At 41.2% G+C, this 15,392-nt stretch overlaps 1 protein-coding gene across 1 annotated transcript in view; it reads right to left on the bottom strand.

Moving 5' to 3' along the window:
* Positions 1 to 6,469, bottom strand: part of SLC1A1 (solute carrier family 1 member 1) — a 60,887-nt gene extending 54,418 nt beyond the window's left edge. Inside the window, exon 1 of the mRNA XM_032206289.1 lies at positions 6,338 to 6,469. Coding sequence (XP_032062180.1) covers positions 6,338 to 6,428 — 91 coding nt within the window. The 5' untranslated portion in view covers positions 6,429 to 6,469. The remainder of the gene's footprint in view (positions 1 to 6,337) is intronic.
* Between the last annotated feature and the right edge of the window lie 8,923 nt (positions 6,470 to 15,392).

The following is a 15,392-nucleotide window of genomic DNA, read 5'->3' as shown; positions in this document are numbered from 1 at the left end:
TACAGTGTTGGTTGATACGGGAAGAGCAACTGACATCATCTACCTGGACTTGCACAAAGCATTTGACACTGTCCCCCATAATATCCTTGTTTCTAAATTGGAGAGACATGGCTTTGACAGATGGACCACTTGGTGGGTAAGGCTTTGGCTGGATGGTTGCACACAAAAAGTTGTGGTCAATGGCTCAATGTCCAGGTGGAGATTATTGATGAGTGTTGTTCCTCAGGGGTCAGTAATGGGACCAGCACTATTTAACATCTTTGTTGGTGACACAGAGAGTGAGATTGAGTGCACCCTCAACAATTTTGCCAATGACACCAAGCTGTAGTCAATACACTGGAGGGAAGAGATGCTATCCGGGGGGACCTGGACAAGCCCAAGAGGTAGGCCTCTGCAAACCTCAGGAGGTTCAACAAGGCCAAGTGCAAGGGTCTGGGTCAGGGCAATCCCAAATACAGATACACGCTGGGGGGGAGAATGGATGGAGAGTAGCCAGTGAGAAGGATCTGGAGGTGTTGCTCAACAAGAAGCTTAACATGAGCCATCAATGTGCGCATGCAGCCCAGAAAGCCAACCATATGCTGGGCTGCATCAGAAGCAGTGTGGCCAGAAGGTTGAAGGAGGTGATTCTCCCCCTTTGCTCTCCTGAGACCTCACCTGGAATAATGCATTCAGCTCTGGGGCCTTCAGTATAAGAAGGACACGGATGTATTAGAATTAAGTCCAGTTGATAGAGCCACAAAAATGATCAAGGGGCTGGAGCACCTCTCCTACAAAGACAGGCTGAAAAAGTTGGGGTTGTTCAGCCTGGAGAAGAGAAGGCTCCAGGGACGCCTTATAGCAGCCTTCCCATACCTAAAGGGGATCTACAGGAAAGCTGGAGAGGGACTTTTTGTCAGGGAGTGTAGTGAGAGGACAAGGAGTAATGGCTTTAAACTAAAATAGGTTAGGTTTAGATTAGATATAAGGAGGAAATTTCTTACTATGAGGGTGGTGGGGCACTGGAACAGGTTGTCCAGAGAAGCTGTGGATGCCCCATTCCTGTAAGTGTTCAAAGCTAGGTTGGATGGTGCTTTGAGCAACCTGGCCTAGTGGAAGGCATCCATCCCCATGGCAGGAGTGCTGGAATTATATGATCTTTAATGTCCCTCACAACCCAAGCAATTCTATGATTATATGAAATCACAGCAGGAAAGCAGTCTTCTGAATTTTCATGCTACCACAGTTGATACTGGATGTCATCCTCACCTGTTATTCAATTCGAATTAATAAAATGCTATGCTTCAGAATTCAAGAAAGAAAACAGATATTTGCAGTACGCTCATACTCCTCGGAAATCACCAGGATAATAATTCTCTTGTTTTAGTAAATACCATTTTTTTTCTGCTATGAATAAAAGAGCCCAATGAGCTAGTGTACTTCAAGGGTCAATTAATCTGCTTCATTGTTTATAACACTGACACTGTATTATTTAAGCAAAGACAAATGCTACAGGAGCCACTTTTTTTGTAAAGGTATGAGGGGGTGGAAATAGAATGAGTGAAGCATTAATCTATTTTCAGAATGGGCTCTTAATTTTTAAATTGCTCCTGTCAGGGACAGAAATAACTTATGGGAAGAACCTGAAAAATATTACAGGTTTATGAGGTTGAGATTCTGGGCTACATTTGTACAAGAAACTTTTCACCCTGAGAAGTACGTTGTGGTCCCTGGACTCAAGGCAGTCTCTCACCTGCAAGACGTCATCAACAGTCATATGTTACTGTTTCCCTTGTTGTCTTCAACCTGTAAGGCATTCATCCTTGTAAGAATGCACTTCCAGTAATGCCAGTATGTGCAGACCCTGCTCTGATATGGGTGAATTTTAAAAGAACCACTGCTTTTAAAGGAAGCAGTCACATTCTCTTGTATCTGATTGTAGGAGGAGCTAAGCTTTTCTAGCTACAGTTGAATACACCAGAATTTATTTTTTTATTTTAAACAGAGACCTTTGAAGGACCAAAAATATTACTATAGGAAGATGCTACAACTCAGTACTGTAAAAGAATACAACAATTTTAATTAAAATTAAAAAGAGCAAGTTTTTAGCATATAGACTGCTATGGTGATATCATAAAGCACATAAGAAAAGCTCTGACGGATGCTGCATTCATCAAATCCTGAAAAAAAAATGTACAGTTGCACTGCTCAAATTTTCTGCAACACTTATGTTGCAGATGGGAACTATGTATATTTTATACACCTCCTTCCTCTCTCAGGCACCTCATCTCTACCTGACGCCAATGTTTCAAAATTCCTAATTTCTTTAGCTCTGCATTTCACCCATTCTCTGGCTGCCCCTTCCCCAGGGCTGTGCCCATTAGCCACCTTGGACAGCTCCTAGAGCTCTCCTGCATCAGCCACAGCTCTGTCGTCCTCCCTCCCATCAGCACCACACGTCTCCCTCCACATAGCAATGACAAAAAATCCTGTTTTTTCTTAAAATCTGAAGCATGAAGTATGACTGCTGCGAGCTATATATATATATATGAACAGAAGAACAAAGAAGAACAAAGGAGGAAGTTAATGGCAGAGTACAAAAAGATTCTTTGTTGCCTTCAACATAAATAGCTCTTAAACACCTTTGATAAACATGATTCTTTGACTGGCTGTAGAAAGGATACCTGTCATTCACAGCTCCTCTTGATTAATGGATCTAGCAAACTAGATATTGTATTTACTGTATCTGTTTTAGGATTATTTGAAGAATTTCTTAGCCCATACATGCTGTTGAAAATAAACCTTCAGCTATAGGCAAGCTCACAGGTACCTCAAGATCCAAATTTGTTTCAAAAGCCACACTCACCACACACATACAAAAAGCAAATTTATGAAAGCCAAATCCCTCAGTCATATATTCCAACCGAAGAAGTATTGCAAAAAGATACTGTCCTAGCAGATGTGATTAATACTTGCATTAGGGAAAAAAAAAGAAAAAAAAAAAAAAAGAAAAAAAAAAAGAAAAAAAAAGAAAAAGCAACCTATTTGTGAATCTATTTGTGTTTTAGTTCGGAGTATGGAGAAAGACCTTTGCAGATTGCTATTGCAACTCAAGGTCTACTACCACATCCACTCAATCACTTACACTTTTCACTATAAGAAAAGAAAACCTGTTCTGCAGAAGAATTGCTCAGGAATACATGCTATTAGGCTATGACCCACAGACTAATCAATGAGTAAGTATTTACACATCACCAGCTGTTTACCTTCATGACTGGTTTGGCGGTATTGCAGCAGTGGCCTCTCAGAGATGAAGTAATGATTAAAAATAGATGCTCTCTGAGAATCCTATGAAGTGTGACTTAAACCCTCTCTTTTCAATTGTCCTTTGGAAACCTGTTTCAGGGTGAGTAACTTTCAGGGATATTTCTGGTTTACCGTGACTTGATTGTGCAAACTCAAAGCAATATAACTTTCTTTATTAAAGGCAGAAGGAACACTTGAAGTAAGCTGACTTCTAAATTGCTTTTGTTAGCTCAGCTGCTTTGGGTTCAATAAGGTCAGTGGAGCAAGAAGATGTAAGACATCCCTCCTGCAGTTATCTACACGAGGCTGCTACTGTCCTGCACCTCTTCTTCTGCTTCCTAGAAAAGCGCAGTGAGTCAGAGGAGGCACAGATGCATCCAACCCTCATCTCTGAGTCAGTGGTCTGCACAGAGGATCCAGTGCATGCCTCCAGTATGTGCTAAGAACTAATGAACAATGAACTTCCGAGACCAAATATTCTGCCAAATCTCTCACTGTATTTATACAATCCCTAAGTCTCAGAATTAGCCCCAAATCTGAAATTCAGTTAATTTTAGACTCCAAATCTGAGTTCAGAGGTTTCTCTGCATCAGTTTGGTGGTCTGAAACAGAATCTCTGTGAAGGTATGACATAAGCTTTCAAGTATCAAGTGGTGTTTTCTTTGAGAATTATACATAAACAGGTATTTTCACCAAAAAGACATTGCATTGTTAAGATACTTTCTGTACAGACTTTAAATCATTCCCCCACTGTCGACTGCTTTGTAAAAGAAAGTCCAATGTTTTCAAAAATGTAAACCGCAACATACAGTTGAAAGCTTCAAATGCAACACACAAAGTAATTACCCTCAAAGGAAGAAGTGCTTGAAGTTCTGAGGGGGTCTCCCTGCCTCTTCAGAGATGAGCACAAAAAGCAATCAGGAAAAAATTTCAGCATAACAAGGCTATGAGCAAAGACAGGCATACCTTGCTAGGATGCTGACTACAGCTTTGATAGTAATAAGCAAAACTCCTGATTTCATGATAGTGATGGAATATCAGATACTTTCCAATACAGCTGGACAACTTTTACATTAGGTTTCTACAACATGCTTCTTTTGGTATTTCCAGTCCTCACTCATGCATACTTTTTAAGAATTGTCTGAACATATTTTCTGCCTTCAAAATCATGTGATATTCTTCTGCTTATGAATGTTGATCCTCCAGACTAAGTCAATAAATAAGCCTCAAAGCAATTTTTGAGAGTATATTAAAAAAGAATAAATACATGAGTTTGATTACAAAGTATTTGTGGACTCCAGGTATCTTAGAAATATTCCCAAACCTGTAAAAGATGACATGCAACGTAATTAAAGCCATCCTAACAGGTGTTTCACTATTCTCCTTGTATAATTTATTTCACCTTCTAGACATATTGAAAATACAACTGACACATAGCTTGTTGCATGTCATTTGGTCCAAAAATCAAGGATTATTTATAGAGACTAATTCTGTCATATTATAGAGCTCCCCTGAGTTCACGACTGTTAATTATAGTATAGCAGGCAGAGAAGTTCAAAGACACCAGAGGGATCTGTGTGTCTGTCACACTCTCTCAAGGTGCAAGCCCATTGGGTATTAAGGGAACTAAGGGAAAATTGTTCCCATAGTTCACACATTGCCAGGCTCTGGCTCTGTGGTACTCAGTTAGGGAAATCACATTTCAGTATGATCAGCCTGTAGGATCATACCACACATTTCAGTTCTACCAACATTCATTGAAAATGGTGAAAGGGAACTTTTTTGTCCGCTTCTATAATTGGGAAATAAGTTTGACAGCTTGAAGAAGTGTACCTGAGAAAGTGACTGTACACAGATAAACAGGGACACAAATACACAGTCCTCCAGTTGTGATGAACAGATTTTCAATGTTAGCTCTTGGCAATTGGTATACAGCACTCAGAGAAATCTTTCCACACATTACAGAGGTGGAAAAGAAGTCTTTCAAATACTGAACATGTATACATATGTATACCTCTGATCACAGCTTATAAATAGCTGAGTAGAATTCCTAAAGGCTAATTCTCTCCTGAACAAGCATGCGCGGAAATGGATACATTCCAATCACAATGCAAATCAGAAGAAATGTCACCTGAAAGAGAAGTATCAAACAGCAAATGCCACTAATGAAGCCGTGCAAGCAGCCCTTCCCTACAGAAGCAATGATGCAAAGGAAGGTCTCTTTGCTTAGTGTGAAAATAATCTCCAGAAGGAAACAAAGAAGGTGTGTGGCTAGGATGAAAATTATGTTCTACGGAAAAGTGTCTCTGGCCGAGTCATTTAACAGCTTCTCTTGGCCATTCTGCCCCCCTGTTCATCAGATGGCATTTAACTCATTCATTCCTCAGCAACTTGCCCAGCAAGCAGTGGAGCAATCTCATCTTTAAAATGGCACCCCAGAAACCCTCACTGAAAGAGGCGTGCCACTGCCAAACTTTCCTGGTCTTCTAGGCCACTGCAAGCACCCCAGAGCTGCTACAACGCTCTCCTGCAGCGGCCTCAGCCGCAACCAGGCTCCCACCTTCAGCCTAAGAGCAGGCACCAGGACCCCGGCTAGGTCCCCGTGGGGACCCCGGTCGAGCACGCCGTGCCCCCCGAGCTGCGCAAAGGCAGCCCTGGGCTGACCAGGGCGCCCTGCACCAAGGGCTCCCGTTTGTCCGGCGGCGCGGTGCTCCCGCAGATTCTCTCCTACGGCGGCTTTACCCCGCTAATGATCCCCTCGTTGTGACAAGCGCTAACGACGACAGGTGGCGGCGCGGGGCCGGGCCGGGCCAAGCCCCGAAGCCTGCCGCCGCGGCGCCCTGTCCCTGCAGACCCGCTCTCGGCAGCCGGGGCTGCGCCGCACCCCGGCCCCACCGTCCCCCTCCCCACCTCCTCGCTGGCGCTGATCGGGCGCCGGCCTGACCCTGCAGTAGCCCTAAGGCAGGCAGGGCCGTGCCGTGCCGTGCCGGGCGGGGGGCGACAGCGCCGCGCTCCCTCCCTTTTTCCCGTTTTCCCTCTCTCCCTCACTCACCCAGCAGCACGGCGGCCACCGTGCTGAGCAGCAGCCAGTTCTTCCTCAGGAAGCCTGGGCAGCTGCATCCCTTCCTGCCCGCTTTCGCCATAGCAGCGGAGGGGCCTGGGGTGCGCCGAGAAGCGCCGAGCCGAGGGGCGCTGCCTGCTCGCTCGCTCGCCCGCCCGCTCGCCTGCCTCCGTGCGCTCCGCGCCGCTGCGCGCTTTCAGAGGGGCGGCGCAGCCGGGGCGCTCACCTGGCAACGGGAAAGCCCGGCCCTCCGCCCGCCCCGAGCCTTCCCAGCTCCTCTGCCCGCCCCTTGCCGAACCGAGCCGCCCCGACCGCACCGCGGCCCCCCCCCCGCGCTGCCCCGTCGGCTTGCAGCCCCCTCCTGGCGGCCTGGGGTGCGGGGAGGGCTGGGTTCTCCCCTCTGACACCCTCCCAAGCCTCGCAGGGCTAGGCGAGGTGAGGAAAGGGTAAAGAGAGGAGCGAGGTGGCCCCCGCGTTTCGTGGCAGACCCCCCGGCAGAGGGGAGGTTGTCTCGCGGCACGGCTTGGAGCTCTGCAAGGGAGCTGGAAGAGGCCCTGCATCTCAGGGCAGAAGAGGTGGTGCAGGGTGTTGGTGGCTGCTGGCAAGCCAGCAGCACTTGCACCGGGGATAGCCTCTGATTAAATATCCAGGTGGAATATTCTGCCCTGTACTCCTGGTGGGAAAATCGAGGGAAGGGATTAGAGAAATGCTTCACAGGCTTTCCCACTGGGATTTTCCCCGGTGAGTTTAAGTATCTTACATGCAGAGAAGCATTAATTTCTCCATGTAGCTTCTTGGCAATGACATCCTTTCCCCTCACCCTGTAAGAACTACCAAAGCTTATATTATAGTGGGACCAGTTCCCTGTGGGGTTATAGCAGGGTTTTCAATACTTCTTTATATACGTGTGGATTCTAATTTTCGAGCATTAAAATCAATTGGTAAATAAAAGCCAACAGGAAAAAAACAAAAAGGCTGTAAGACTGCCGTTGTCTTACAGAAATTATGTGAGGGGCTAATAAGTACAAGGCTAGTGGAGAAAGAAAGTTTAATTTATCTTTATTACACTTGACACTACACATTCCAAAAAACATGCAAGTGAAGCTTGTGAGATTTCTGTTTATGATGACTTGGTAACTACAGCCTGAGGGAGGTCGACAGAAAATGCTATTGAAATGCCTGCACGTTGCCTCTTCACATGGATCTGGTGGTTCTGAGTGACAGCCTGGGGAAAGACCCTGCTGAGACAAGGAAGAGCACTGAAATCCACCTGGCTGAGAAGCAAGTGCCATCAGCTGTTCCAAGTAATAAAACCTAGAGTCAGCTGCATAAATTTCTATTAAGACTTCTAAAAAGGTGGCCTTATTTTTCTAATGTGTTGAGCACCTGCAGTAATTTGTCTGCTTCTGTCACTATTAGGCAAATTTAATTAAAAAAGTAAAAGGAAGCCTAGAGGTAGAAGGAAGCAGATGATTAAGTATCATTTTAGCTTAATTAAATCATAAAAGGTTGAAGACCACTTAAAAGAAAAGCTGGCATATTACCATGATACAAAGAAAAAGAAAGAGTGAAACAAAAATAATTAATGCAAGGAAACAGTAAGAAATAGCGTGTTGGCACCTAGAATGCAGTAAAGAAATGTAGCAAAGTATTACTGGCATCAATGAAACGTAGGAAGAAAAAGGCATCTGGTTTCAGGGTGAGTAGGGCCAGGCTAACCCAGTGCAGAAGAGCTGTGGTCCTGGTCCTCAGTGCCACACAGTCCATATTTTTTTGGTTTGAACATGACCTTGAAGAAAAGGAGCTGATAACTCTGAAGAAACTGGAAGAAACATTATAAAAATAAAAATAGGTGAAGCAAAGTTTTTTTTTAAAACATTCTGATGTGCAAACTGTTTTTTACTTGATGCTTCCTATTATAAAATGACAGACATTGGCTTTGATCCTGGATATAGAGTCAAGTTGGCAGTTTAAGTATGGGAAGCTAAAAAAAAAAAAACTAATAAAAATGTCCCAATAAAATGGAAAAGAATCAAATGTACCCAAGCGCATGGATCACTCTTGAAATGTTGAAGTTATGTGAGACTTTGTGAGACTAGCTGTTCATATAGTTACTGAGCATACTACAGTAGCAAAAAAAAAAAAATCTAATTTAAATGTTTTTTAGCATTTTATTATTTCAAGGCATATAACTATGCAATACTTCATATGCAATAACTATGAAGTGGGTAGGATATACGTGTGAAAAAATGTCAATGCACTTCAAGAATGTAGATGATAGAATATAGTCTTTAACTAGATTGCTGTTACAAAGTCCTCAGAGTATACTGTGGGTAAATCTGTATGATTGACAATATGGTTTTGGTTTTTGTATTATTTTATTTTATTTTATTTTATTTATTTATTTATTTATTTATTTTTTTTCTGATGGAAGGTACAGAGGAATAAGACCTGGAAATTACAGCCTCTTTCTGGGAGTTGCATGTGTGATTCTTGATGGTTAAACTAATCCAGGTTACTTTGTTGTAGACCTAGGATCATACAGAAGTGCATGAATAGCTGTTATTTCATCGGTTATTACCACTTGTGTTGACCTGGTATGTATTTATCTCTGGGTCTCAGCATTCATTTCCAATCTGTAAAACTGTCTGAACAGCATCTTAAGTGAATTACTTAGGAACACAAGTAATTTCATGGCTAGGAATATTTTCAACATTTTGAGGCATTTGAAAGTTCCGGTTCTGGGAAAGGCAGGGAGGTCCTACATAAACATATAGAGCACAATGTAATGCACAGCATAGCAAGATTGCCTCTACATACACCTTAGAAATTACATATATGAAATTGCGTAATGAAAAAATGCTGAATTTATGGGGAGCCCTTTCACTGTTGTTTGTATTGCATTTTTCAAATGCATTGATATAACAAAAATATTTAGCAAAGAATTCTAAAAATCAGTGCTAATATTCTATGTAGAGTGCAGGTAGTCTAACTGGGTTGTTTTCTGTTTGTTTGTTGGTTTGGTTGGTTGGTTGTTTTTGTTTTTGTTTTTGTTTTTGTTTTAACTTGGGACAAACCCACCAGATGGAAAGTTTGCAACTGCTTTTTTAATACCATAAAGCCAGGGAGCACATAGGAAATTTCAAAATAACAGACTAATTGTTTTTTGTCTAATACATATAGTCTTAATAAGAAAATTATGCAATTCAAAGGATGATATTTATAAGTACCATAAACATGTCCGGTTGTCATCCTATGGCACTGGACCAACTTGCTGCACTACCTTCTTTTATCATTAGAGTAACTGAAATTCTTTTGTCTTTGAAATACAATAACTTGAAGGCTATGATCTTTGTGCAGTTAGCTAAGCATAATCCACCAAGCATAGTGCTTTTTTCTCCAAAGTCCAGAATTGGGCTACTGACAAAGTTGCCTTGCTTTGGTTCCATTCTTTAGCTTTCTAGCCAGATGCAAAGGCTGTAATTACAGATAGAAATGAAAAGTGTGTTACTGGACAAAGTTCAGGGAAGAGCCAAATGAGGCTCCAGGAAGTGCACAAAGCTTTACCTTACATGTTTAAGAATGCTTTACTATAACTAAGCGCTCAACATTGCAGGATCTTTCCTTATATCTTGGCATCTGCACCTCATGACATCTGGCCTCAAAGCTTAACTGCCATGTTTACTATTTAATATAGCTGGATCAGCCAAAATAATTCTGGTGCTGAGCTGACCTTTAAAATAGGTAGATAAACAAGACTTCTTTGACAGATGCTTTGACTGTAGCCAGGGGCAGAGCTGCTCCAGAGCTGTTGTTTTTTTTTTGGTTGGTTGGTTGTTTTTTTTTAGGGTACAGGTTTCATGGCACTACTATCTTTGCACACAGAGAACTTGTTTAATCCAATGCAGGTTATATCTGAGGTACCAAATCTCCTATTGGTGTAGCTGGTTCTGAATACACAGAACGGTCCATGTTATCTACTTATAACTTCCAGCAAGATTGCCAGTAGCTGCTTTATCTTCCATTTACTTATTTTTTTCTAATATTTTCCAAACATACACTAAACCTTATCAGGGTGATGGGTGAAGTGGTGATAAGTGGCTGCCCTGGCCATAGCAACCATGAGGTAGTTGAATTCAAAATCTTTGGTGATAGGAGGAAAACTGCCACCAAAACTTCAGCCCTGGATTTGGGGAGAGCTGACTTCAGACTGCTCAAGGAACTAGTTAGTATGGTTCCCTGGAAAACTGCTTTTAAAGATATTGGGGTCCATCAGTGCTGGTCAGTTTTTAAGCACCACCTCCTAAGAGCACAGGATCAGGCAATTCCCAAGTATCAGAAGTCAAGCAGGAGAGGAAAAAGTCTGGCTTGGCTGAGCAGGGATCTTCTTCAAGAGCTTAGGTGGAAAGAGAAAGCGTATGGCTGCTGGAAGCAAGGTTGGGTGACATGGGAGGACTACAGGGATGCTGCTCACATTTGTAGAGAGAGAATCCAGGCTGCCAAAACTCATTTAGGGTTGAAGCTGGCCAGAAGTTTGTGGGACAATAAAAAATGTTTTTTTTTAAGTATGTTAATGAAAAAGGAGGACCAGAGCAAACATTGATCCGATAGTCCAATACTTGATGAGGATGGTCACCTCACAAACAGGGATATAGACAAAGCAGAGAAGTTTAATGTGTTCTTCACCTCTGTCTTTAACACTAGTGATTGTCCCTGGTATCCCAGCTGCCCTGATTTGGAGGACCATGTCTGCAGGAATAATAAACTCCCGGTTAACTCTGAACTTGTGTGGAACTTTTTGCTCCACCTGAATGTGTACCAGTCCATGGAGCCTGATTGGACTTATCCCAGAGTACTTAGAGAGCTGGCTGATGTCATTGCAAGACCTCTCTCAATTATTTTTCAATGGTCTTGGGAATCTGGACAGGTCTCAGTTGACTAGAAGCTGGCAAACGTGCTCACAATTTTCAAGAAGGGCAAGAAAGAAGATCCTAGCAATTACAGGCCTGTCAGTCTCACTTCAGTGCCTGGTAAAATTATGGAGAAGATTATTCTGTGAGTTATTGAAAAACAACTAAAGGACAATGCAGTCATTGGTCAGAGCCAACATGAGTTCAGTAGGGGAAGGTCACGTCTAACAAACTTAATTTCCTTATACAACAAGCTCACCCAGCAAGTTGACTAAATGAAACCAGTCAATGTAATCTTTCTGAATTTCAATAAAGCTTTCAATACTGGCTCTCACGGTATCCTTCTGGACAAAATGACCAAAATACAGTTAGATAAAAGCATAATAAGATTGAACAATTTAATAAGGTGAACAATTGGCTGATGGGTCAGGCCCAGAGGGTTCTTGTAAATGGGGTTACATCGGGCTGGCTACCTGTCAGTAGTGAGGGTCCCCAGGGCTTCATTTTAGGACCAGTCCTCTTCAAAGTTTTCAAAAACAATTTAGGTGAAGGACCCAAAAATTTCTGGAATACATTCATGGATGATACGAAATTGGGTGGAGCTGTTGACTCCATCGAAGATGGTGAGGCCTTTCAGAGAGAGTAACTTCAGTTACTACTCAAAATAAATTCTGTTTAGGTAAAATGTCAGGGATTTGGCCTAAAATCAACAAATAGAGGAGGGCTCATTAACTAAAACACTATGCCAATGCAATGGGATTATTTAAATTTTTGGAGACAATGGGGTCCTAGCTGGGAGGAAGATGGCTACTGAAGATGGAATTTCTACGTGTCAGTGTATAGCCATCTAATACAGAATATGTTTTCTCTACCAAAACCAAGTTTAATTCCATCTCAACTAAACGTTAGTGTTTTATCAGCCACTTTTCACTGGGACCTCAGAAGAACTCACCCATGTCTGACTAGCATAAATGAGTAATGATGAAAACATATTAAAATTGTGTGATAGTAGTGCACCTGCTACACTTTTAGAACCTTGGGTCTGGAACACTATGTTCCAGATCACTTTTATTTTATTTTCTGTTTATATTTTCTGTGAATATTATCAAAGATTTTGATGAAAACTGGAAAAGACCCTCATCATGTGATAATTACAGGAATTTCTATCAATGAGAGATGCTTTGAAACTTTTCTTTTTTGTTTTAATTGCAAACAATTCACACGGTACATACATGTTTGCCTGGCTGCACACCTTCTATGTTGTAAGAAGGTAGGGATGCAGAGTGAGAAGGTGGCATGAAAATGTGTTTCACAAATTGAGATTTAAAAAGTAGCTATGTGCTATTTACATAGGGTTGAGGAAAGCTGTACTCTGAAAGTCAACAAGTGCAGATAGGTTTTATAAAATGCAATAGTTCTCACTTGCCTAGATAGTATTATGAGATAGCTGTTAAGTGCTCATGAGCAAGCAGCTATGTAATTCCAGGTTCAAGTTTTGTAATGATTTTCAAAACAGTTCTTCCTTTTTCTTAATGATTCCATCAATTAAGTGTGTCAAAAGAGCTAGACCAGCATGGCTGAAAGTAATTTTCCTTACTAGTTACACAGTAAATTAAGGATGGAAATGAACAAGATGTATTTCTCATCACATTCTGTTTTATCCTCATGTGAGAAGGAGCTCTGATAGTAATAAGAAATTAATTCACTTCGTATGCTGATTAAATACTTCTGAGTTCCCCCAAAGCATTTAAAAATGCCTGGCAGATAATATCAGCACGGTAGGGATGAGGTTTATGTGCAATGGAGATCTATTAATGGCAACATTGTTTTCAGAAAACAAATTTCAAATGTTTATAGAAATTCATAAAAATTCATTCCTCAGCTGATGGGCAGTTCCAGATGTGAATAAGACTGGATCAGACAGAGAAGACAAATGAATCTGTTGTCTGAGATTGAGGCTGAACTTTTGATTTCTGCAATAATTTTCCACTTGATGACTTAGGAATGTGTACTACTGATAGCAAATACGTAACAGGAATTTGAGCTGGGCCTAGTACATGTTTCCAAAATCTTTGAGAAGATGACCAGACATTAGTGTTTGCAGACATGACTTGCTATTGAGTCTTGTAAAGGGAAAAAAAAATCATTTAACATTGCTCTTTGGCATTCTAGTACGTATGAGGCACCTCAGCACAAAAGTCACTTCACAGTAACACTGGCGTCTGACCTCAGGGACCACATGAGAAGGCAGAATCCTAACTGTACTGGCACTCAGCTCTTATCTTCTGGAAAAAAAAAAGTAAAAGTATGTTAAACAAATATCATTTTGTTAGTGGTGTAATAAATTGTTCTCCAAACAAAGATGAATTACCCTGCCGTGTTGGGAGTAATACTATTTTATCTCTATGGTGTGTGAAGTGCGTATGCATTAATATATGGTGACTGAACAAAGGGTGAAGTACGGGATAATATTCTAGTGCTGCTCCAGCAATTCTGCAGAATGACTCATTATGTGATATATCATACATGTCGCTACTCTAATATATATGTAACTCTAAAATTATTGATTCCTGCAGACAGTTTCTCTTTACCAGTCTTCACAAATGGCACTGATAGAATTGGAGGTCTTTGTTAACCCACATGCTATTTGAAGATTTATTTTAATGATGACATAATGAAGCAGAGCACTTCTTTGATAGAAGATACTGATAGCAAATAAGAAAATGATTTTAAAGTTCAAGTCTCTTGGAAACACATTGAAATGGATGAGAGGGTGATAACTAATTTGGAAAATGTTGGGCAAGTTTGAGAAAATAGGTTAACTTATAGAACAAAAGATCCGGTGTTTGAAGTGGAGAAAGGCATTCAGATTTATTGGTTCTGCAGCTCACCAAAATGAATTACAGATACATTATATGACCTTTTGCTTTTTTCAGGAACTTGTAAATGCTCACTGCCCTTGACATCTGTTCTAGCCAGAGTTAAACTATCATTGTATTGCCAATTTTTCACCAGGAGCTTTATCAAAAGATTAAGAATCTTTGAGACTTTGTCTAAGCCTCAGTTTTTTTAGTTGCCTGAACACATTAGAATATTAGCATCCAATTGTACTCTAAGATTCTAGCCCAAAAAAAGTGTTAAGAAAAAGTTTAAAAACATGATAGCAATAAACTAAAAGCTCTGAAGGCAAGCAGAAATCATCCTTTATATATATATATATATATATATATATATTGAATTTCATGATCTTTAAGTCAGGATCACCATTTTCTGAGGAATGACTCAGAAAATGATTTTAAATCTCAAGTCTCTTGGAAATACATTGAATTGGATGAGAGGGTGATAACTAATTTAGAAAATGTTGGGCAAGTTTGAAAAAACAGGTTAACTTATAGAACAAAAGATCCAGTGTTTGAAGTGGAGAAAGGCATTCAGAGTTAGTGTCATGTTTTGACACTTTTGGTTGTCAGTCCAACCTGTACAGAAGGAGAAGAGGAAAGGGAAGTAGGAAGGATAGGGGAAGGGGAAAGAGAAGAAGGGAACAACAACAGCAACAACTACTTATATAAAAAATATTGTTGTTATTGTTATTATTGTAGTTATTATAGCAATCTCTAAATGCCAAGGGCCATTTGCACTGGCTTTTATGCCCTAAATACTAGCTTATTTAATGTTATCAAAATAACAAATTGGAAGGAGGACGGGGTGGGGATAAGAAAACCTACATCTTGCAATGATTTTGCAGCTGTTATTTGTCTTTTGGTTCTCCAGGTTGTTAGTGGCAAGAGATGTAAGGGGAAAATTACATTCTTTTCTGTGACCAAAGCTGGGTGTTGGGTATTTGAAAGGGTGATAATATTATTTTTCTGTCAGGCAATTTGGTCTGCAGTATTGGAGGGAAATATGCAGCTGGCGCTGATGTTTGGATAGACAAGACCTGACTGATGACAGAAGTGGGGGAATCAGACAGAACATGAAGATATATCCACAATATAAAAAAAGATTTTAAGTTACTTGAAAGCATTCAGAGGAGGGCAACAAAGCTGGTAGAAGTGCCGCAGGGCATGTCCTGTGAGGAGAGGTTGAGGACACTTGGATTATCTAGTCTGGAGAGGGAAGGTAAGAGGCAACTTCAC

The sequence above is a fragment of the Aythya fuligula genome, chromosome Z (assembly GCF_009819795.1).
Source record: "Aythya fuligula isolate bAytFul2 chromosome Z, bAytFul2.pri, whole genome shotgun sequence".
NCBI lineage: Eukaryota > Metazoa > Chordata > Aves > Anseriformes > Anatidae > Aythya > Aythya fuligula.
The sequence above is the reverse complement of the archived record's forward strand: the minus strand, read 5'-3'. Positions and strand labels throughout refer to the sequence as shown.